Here is a 7,778-nt window from a genome sequence, read left to right on the forward strand (position 1 = left end):
TGGATTTGGGAATTGTGACTGTGATAGTGGGCTTTCTCTTTTTTTCTCAGGCGTTACGCCGTTCATGAGACAAATGACAAAACTGGACCTTTAAAAAATCTGTCGGTTTGACTAGTTCTTCAGTTAACTATCGGTTCGGCCAATTTTTAATCGGTTTTTTACAGAATGATTTTGGAGGACAATCGAACCACCCAACTGGTTTTCAGTTAATTCGGTCAAATTGACCGTTTCGGTCTGGCTTTCAGAACCCCTAAAACTACTCATCCTAAAATTTAAATTGATATATTAATAATTTTATCTCTAACATTTTTTTAAGTAAAAGTCTCTTTTGGATTCTTTGATTTTTATGTAAATTTTTTTTAATTTATTTTATGTTATTGTTTTACTTTTGGAGTTCACTGAAAATTAAATTTTATACTCTTATATTATATTATGAAACTATTTATCCTAAAAATTTAAATTAATAAAATAAAAATAATATTAATAATTATATCTGTAACAAATTAAAAAAAAAGAAAAGGTCACCATAATCTAGACGGAGGCCACGACAACCCTCAAGAGAGCAGAGGATGTTAATTAAAGAAACATTATTTTTTTGGTTTTGCTTTAGTTGATTTGCATCTAGTAATGCATACAATTTTTCAAGCACCAAATTTGCTAAAAACATATACTATTTTGATTTAATATTCAATTTCTTTCTTAAATTTGTAAATTTTAGTTTAATTTTAAAAGTTGTAGTTATTTTTATTTAATTTTTAAATTTTATAAATATAATTTATAATAATTTTTGAAATAATTTTTAACACATAAATATTAATACAACGCTGATGAAGACAATTAAATATTATACTAAAATATATAAAATGATGAAATTTTAATTTCAATGTTCAAATAATTCAAATATTATATTAATTATTTTGAAAGAAAAAATTTTAATAAACACTAAAAAAATAAAACCGAAGTCATTTTATAAAATTCAGCATAACATCGAGAGTGATTCACTTCTGTTAACATCTAGACATTGAAAATTATTTTTAAAAACGAATATAAGTCACAAAATTTAAAAATTAAATAAAAATATTTAAAATTTTAGAAATTAAATTAAGATTTCATGGAACTTCGGACTAAAAAACTCATGCAAAAAAACTCATGTAACTTCACAAAACCACCGTTACGTACGCAAGGAAACATACTGAAGAATGTAAATCAAAAGATACAAAGAAAGAAATTGACGATCTTATAAAAAAATAAATGAAAAGGAAACTAGAAGGAGCAGATTCGAAATGGTCAAATGGATGATCTCATCTTCTTCTTCCTCAATTCCACATCACTGCTACAAGAAAAGCTACAGCAACTGACACCAATGGTTTTCCAAAAATAGCAGCAGCAGATTTTTGCTGATCGGCGGGAGTGGCGTCACCGTCTTGATCGTCGGCGGCGGTGTTCTCTTTAGCGGCCTTAGGTGCCTTTGCGAGAGCGGTGGGAGCCAAAGCAGGAGGCTTAGCTTTCTGAAAGAAATCCAAAGGAAGAAGCACCTTATCCACTTTGTATATAGCGAGTTTGTTATCGGAGTACACAACTCCCACCACCGACGCATTCACCACTCCCGTTGATATGTTCACACTGTTCCCCAACGCATTCACGTTCAGTGGCAGCCTCTCCGGATCTTTTCCCGCCACCGTCTGCACCGGATTCGCCAAAGAGTCGAAGTTGTTGCTGGCCACAAACTCCGGCAGTATGTGGAACTGCACCAGCTCTATCTTCTGTTTTTCGTCCAATGAGTTCAGGAATCCTGCCTTCAGATTCGAGAACGCGTCGTCGTCCGGCGCCAGGATCGTTATGCCTCCCGTCTTGGCTGTTATGAGCTGCGAGTTGATGTTGTTCATTATCTCTGTTGTTTTCATCAGACGGATTAGGACGTTGAAGATCTTCGCCTTCTTCAGAATCTTTGTGATGTCGTCTGGTGCTGCATCTGATGAGTCTGGTGACTGCGGCAGTGTTGGCACCAATGGCTTTGGTGACGGTGCTTTTTTTGTTGTTGCTTTTGGTGATGATGCTGCTGCTTTTGGTGCTGGTTTTGGGGACGCTGCAGGTGTTTGTGAAAATGCCTGAATGATGGTGCAGCACAACATTAGCAAGACAAGGTACAATCCTGTTACCTGCTGCTTCTTCATCTTTTTATATTCAGTTGCTTATTCACTTATTAGCCTTTAGTGTTTAGAGATAGATACACTCTTTGAAGAATTGTGTTGTGTGATGATTGGAATGAGTGTGTTGGATTGCTGGAGAAGTGTGTGTATATATATAGGGGTTATATTATTGCTTTCAGGCATATAGGATTATGATTGGTTGGTGAAATGTTTATTATGGTTTTGTGAGATTAGATTGTTGTTGTGTTGATTGTGATTTGTGAGGGTATATCACATCTTTATGTGATGGAGAGAGAAAGGATCTTTTATCTAATTATGGATTATTATTGGCAACTTTGCCCAATCAACCTTTAGGTGAGAATAGGTTATGATGATTATATGAGGTTAGGATATGGTGAGTTGATAATACATAATGGACATATGATATGAGATGCAAGATGCATGGTTCTTAACATCTTTGTGCATAGAATGTAGGTTGGAAAGGGAAATGGCAATGCACAGAGGAAACCTTAGTATTAACCAGTTAATTGAAAAAGAATATCAAATAGGAACAGCTACCCTCATTAAAAAAATTAAAATAAAAAACCACCAGTTTTAAAGGTGTGTAAGCAAATATATCATCAATGAAAGGTGTCCACTTATGATTTTCGTATAATATTCCTCCGAAAGTTAATTAATAATTAGTGATGTTATTGATAGATGGCAGAGTAACCAATTTTGTGAATATCAAATTCTCAAGAAAATTTTATAGCGAGCTAGATTATTACCCTGATTTAGTATTTCAACTTCGGAAAATAACAGCTCATCCTTTTAGGGAAAGAAAAATTGGCAGAAGACCAATAGAAAACCAATTTTTTCATGTGCACAAACAAAATTATTGCTAACTGTCCATGCAAATCCACTTGAAAATGAGACGTATTTAGCAATAAATTAAGGAATTTTTGATTTGACATTGATCCTTACCAAAAGCAACACCTTCACCCAAAACATTCAATAATATTAAACCCTCTGTTTGTCCAATTATGTTTCTCATGTATATGTCACTTTCAAGCAAGAATTCATAGATCCATCATCCTAGGCCCTAGCTAATATCTCTCATTCCATATCTTCATCTTCATTGATGCTATAACCTAATTTCCTTATCAGATAGCGACAAATACCCATATGATTCTTCCCAATCCTCTATAAAAACCCATCTCCTAAACCTCATCAAATCATCAAGTGCTCATTGCAAAGAAAGCTCAAACAAGTCCAATACTAATAATAGAACAATAGCACTTGAACGAACAAACCCTAATTAGGCTAGCCTTCAATTCACTTATCAGTTATCACCAAAACCCAAAAATGATGATCAAAAACCAATCTCTATTATTCTTCACAATAACACTGCTAATTTCCACAACCACTATAGCACAATTATCACCATCTATATCCCCAGTAGTTCAACCAAACCCTAAACCAACAACAACACCAGCAGCATCACCAAAACCATTGGTACCTTCATTACCAAGCAACTCACCAAGTGAGAACATTCCAGACACACCCACTGTTGATGTCATCGCCATTCTGAGGCAAGCAAAGTCATTCAACACACTCATCAGACTCATGAAGATCACCCAATTGATCAACCAACTCAACTCTCAGCTCATCACTTCCAAGTCCGGCGGCCTCACCATCCTTGCCCCCGACGACGCCGCCTTCTCCCAACTCAAACCCGGCTTCCTCAACTCTCTTTCCGATGGACAGAAGCTTGAACTCGTGCAGTTCCACGTCATCTCCGACTACGTTTCGAGTTCCAACTTTGACACACTCACAAACCCGGTCAGGACACTGGCCGGAGCTAAACCGGGAAAGGTGGAACTGAATGTCATAAGCTATGGCGGCAGTGTTAACATCTCAACCGGAGCGGTTAACACTACAATTAATGGAATCATTTACACTGATAAGCATCTTGCTATCTATAAGGTTGGTAAGGTGCTCCTTCCTTTAGATTTCTTTGCGGTTGCTAAGACTCCTGCAAAGGCTCCATCTCTGGCTCCAGAACCTTCTGGTTCCGCAAAGGCTCCTAAAGCTGATAGGTCATTGTCCCCAGATTCCTCTACGGAATCATCATCTCAGGTTAATCCCACTGATCAAAACTCTGGGACAATGAAAATCAGTGGATGTGGACTTGTTCTTGGTGCAGTTCTCGTGACTATATTTTCATCATAAACCAGAAGAGGATCTAAGTTTTTATAAGCTACCTACCATGATGTTTAATGTTCAATAATATTAGTGTTGTGTTGTGGTATGTGATTGTGATAAATGTGTGTGTTGCTTGGTGGTGAGTTTTCCGGAGGGGATTGGATTAGGGTATTTGAGTCTTTAGAGATATATATTTGTATGTTTCTTTGAGTTTATTCTAATGAGTATCATGCTATGATGGCTTGTTTTTCTTCAAGAGTACTATTTACACAATGCATATTCTGAATAATTAACAGAAAATTCTATCTCGGTAAGAAAATAGGGAAAGAGAAATTCTAAGTTATAACTCAAATCGTTTAATCAGAAACTTGTATATATATAACCAATAATTATTATTGGTAATCTATGACTTACACTAATCCATGTAAGGAGATAAATATTGTTTTGCATTATGAAATTTTGAAGTTCCTGATATTTTGGTTGGATATAATAAGTTTAACATCTTATATTTAGATACATCATTTTTCTTTTTGAAAAATTAGATATATTCATGTTAAAAGTAAATTCATTTATTCTTCAATTTCATTAATTAATTCTTTGTGAGTATATCTAATAAATATGAATTGTTAAACATGTATATCCAAAAATAATACTCTTATTAATATTGTTTATAATACAGTAAAGTTGCAACATATATAAGGTTTCTTAAGTTACAAGTAACTTCGACAAATAAAGTTTTGAGGGAGTTGTGATTAAGTATATATGTACACACAAAGGTCAAACATAATTATATTATTGTGATTAAGTTTTGAGGGACAAATAAAGATTTGTTTATTTAATGTGCACATCAAAAACATTAATCAGCCAATCTTATATAACACATATTAAATACAAAATATATATTAAAAATATATAAAATGTTACACATAAATATACATCAATAATTAATTTTTAATATGTATGTAACACTTAATTCAATTCATTTTCACTAAATTATGATAAAAAGTTATCATAAACTAATGGGCATAAAATGCAAAACATATTCACTTTTTATTTATTACAACACTGATATTTTAATTTCTAAATGAGGCTATCATTCTATCAATTGTAGATGCGCTTTAATATCAGGAAAAGTAGAGTGAATCAATTAGCTTGTACATCATGTATACAGAGACACACACCTTTCAAATGGCAAGTTCACATATGCATGCATCCAACTGATCTATGATGCATGATAATGAATTGATGTGAAAGCAAATATATAGTTACTCCATTTACAATTATGCTGTTGATACCAAAAACACACCTACTAAATTAATTATTTATATAAAATACATATTAAAATATAAATAACATATATTTATACACAAATATATAATAATTGAATTTTAGGGTGTACACCATTTTTTTTTTACAAATATAAATCTACCATCCAATTCAAATGTTCACTTCATATCAGCTAGGTGAACTCTAAGAGCTGTATGTCCAAATTAAATCATATGTTGCAAGTCGAAACCTAAGCCTTATTGCTTAGCTAATACATATATAGAGCTTCAAGTAATTAATTAGGAGCTTTTTAGCAGTGATATCATTTTTCTTTCGTTGCAACCTTTTATATATACTTGCTTAATTAGTTATCTAATGTGGGATGGAGTTTTATTTTCCTCTAATTGACATATATATACTAATTGCTGGAGATATAATTGTTTATATGTATCAATTTAAATTAAAAAAAATAATTTTATAACATATTATTAGAATTTATATTAAAGGTTTAGAGTTCGTTGGTTGTTAAAAAAAATAAACATAAGACAAATAATAATATATAAAAAAAGATTATGTTAGATAATTAATAATTTTTTTGAACAACATAAATAACGGACCTTAAAAATGACATAATTCAAGTAAAATACATTACACTCCAAATTAATAAGTTAGTGAATTGAATAACTATCCGCACACCTAGTGAATTGAACATCTGATATATCTATTGTTTATATTATTTAATATTTTCATTGTCTACCTATACTTTTTCGTAAAAAAAAGGTCTCATTCCAAAATTAATGACTTAAAGATAATTGCAAACATATTAAATAACATATCTTATGAGAAGAAATCAATTATAAAAATACATAGCATTGATAGCAAGTTCAAAACAACAAAAGAGATAATTAAAAACAACATATCATCAATGTAAATAAGTATCTAAATATATATTATTTTAAATAAAGAAAATTTTTCATGCGTGCGTCATCTCCATTATCAAGCGTGCATGGTTGCAGCAGCGGCCACCGTGAATGCAAGACCAAGTGCAACCACATTTATCTTCACAGCACCGGCGGAGCTCTGTTCAGTGGGATTAACCTGCGACGAAGATGAATCCGAGGATGTTCCTGTGTCATCCTTATCAGCTTTAGGAGCCTTTGCGGAATCAGAAGGTTCTGGAGCCAGAGATGGAGCCTTTGCAGGAGTCTTAGCAACCGCAAAGAAATCCAAAGGAAGAAGCACCTTCCCTACCTTATAGATAGCAAGATGCTTATCAGTGTAAATGATTCCATCAATTGTAGTGTTAACCGCTCCGGTTGAGATGTTAACACTCCCGCCATAGCTTATCACATTGAGTTCCACCTTTCCCGGTTTAGCGCCGGCCAGTGTCCTGACCGGGTTTGTGAGTGTGTCGAAGTTGGAGCTCGAGACGTAGTCGGAGATGACGTGGAACTGCACGAGTTCAAGCTTCTGTCCATCGGAAAGAGAGTTGAGGAAGCCGGGTTTGAGCTGGGAGAAGGCGGCGTCGTCGGGGGCGAGGATGGTGAGGCCGCCGGACTTGGAAGTGATGAGCTGAGAGTTGAGTTGGTTGATCAATTGGGTGATCTTCATGAGTCTGATGAGTGTGTTGAATGACTTCGCTTGCCTCAGAATGGCGATGACGTCAACAGTGGGTGTGTCTGGAATGTTCTCACTTGGTGAGTTGCTTGGTAATGAAGGTACCAATGGTTTTGGTGATGCTGCTGGTGTTGTTGTTGGTTTAGGGTTTGGTTGAACTACTGGGGATATAGCTGGTGATAATTGTGCTATAGTGGTTGTGGAAATTAGTAGTATTATTGTGAAGAATAATAGAGATTGGTTTTTGATCATCATTTTTGGTGAATTGAAGGCTAATCTAATTAGGGTTTGTGTTATTTTGCAATGAAGAGTAGATGAAGAGGTTTATGATGCATGGGGTTTTATATATAGATTGTGGGAGACATGTCAAATTAAAGGAAGGTGTTGTGATGATATATGTGAAGGTTTATTGATATCTTGTTGCTATCTACACCTGGCAAGGATATTAAGGTGTAGCGTCAGCAATCACAATAGATAGATAGAAATGGTGGGTGCCACACAGTTCACTCATGATGGATCAGTAAGTTCTTTCTTACTGATTAAGAATGTATACGAGAGTCG

General features: G+C 34.2%; 3 protein-coding genes across 3 annotated transcripts; 1 reads left to right on the top strand and 2 right to left on the bottom strand.

Annotated features, from left to right (window-relative positions):
• Positions 1–1,133: 1,133 nt before the first annotated feature.
• LOC112786384 (fasciclin-like arabinogalactan protein 11) lies at positions 1,134–2,270 on the bottom strand. The gene has a single exon (XM_025829769.3). It carries the CDS (start codon positions 2,172–2,174, stop codon positions 1,317–1,319), a length of 858 nt encoding a protein of 285 aa, XP_025685554.1. The 5' UTR covers positions 2,175–2,270; the 3' UTR covers positions 1,134–1,316.
• A 671-nt stretch (positions 2,271–2,941) lies between these two features.
• On the top strand, positions 2,942–4,590 carry LOC112786376 (fasciclin-like arabinogalactan protein 11). Its single transcript, XM_025829765.3, has one exon. The coding sequence runs from the start codon at positions 3,495–3,497 to the stop codon at positions 4,359–4,361; it is 867 nt and encodes a 288-aa protein (XP_025685550.1). The 5' UTR covers positions 2,942–3,494; the 3' UTR covers positions 4,362–4,590.
• A 1,789-nt stretch (positions 4,591–6,379) lies between these two features.
• Positions 6,380–7,572, bottom strand: LOC112786394 (fasciclin-like arabinogalactan protein 11). Its single transcript, XM_025829776.3, has one exon. It carries the CDS (start codon positions 7,470–7,472, stop codon positions 6,597–6,599), a length of 876 nt encoding a protein of 291 aa, XP_025685561.1. The 5' UTR covers positions 7,473–7,572; the 3' UTR covers positions 6,380–6,596.
• Between the last annotated feature and the right edge of the window lie 206 nt (positions 7,573–7,778).

This window comes from Arachis hypogaea, chromosome 3 (assembly GCF_003086295.3).
Source record: "Arachis hypogaea cultivar Tifrunner chromosome 3, arahy.Tifrunner.gnm2.J5K5, whole genome shotgun sequence".
Taxonomy (NCBI): Eukaryota; Viridiplantae; Streptophyta; class Magnoliopsida; order Fabales; family Fabaceae; genus Arachis; species Arachis hypogaea.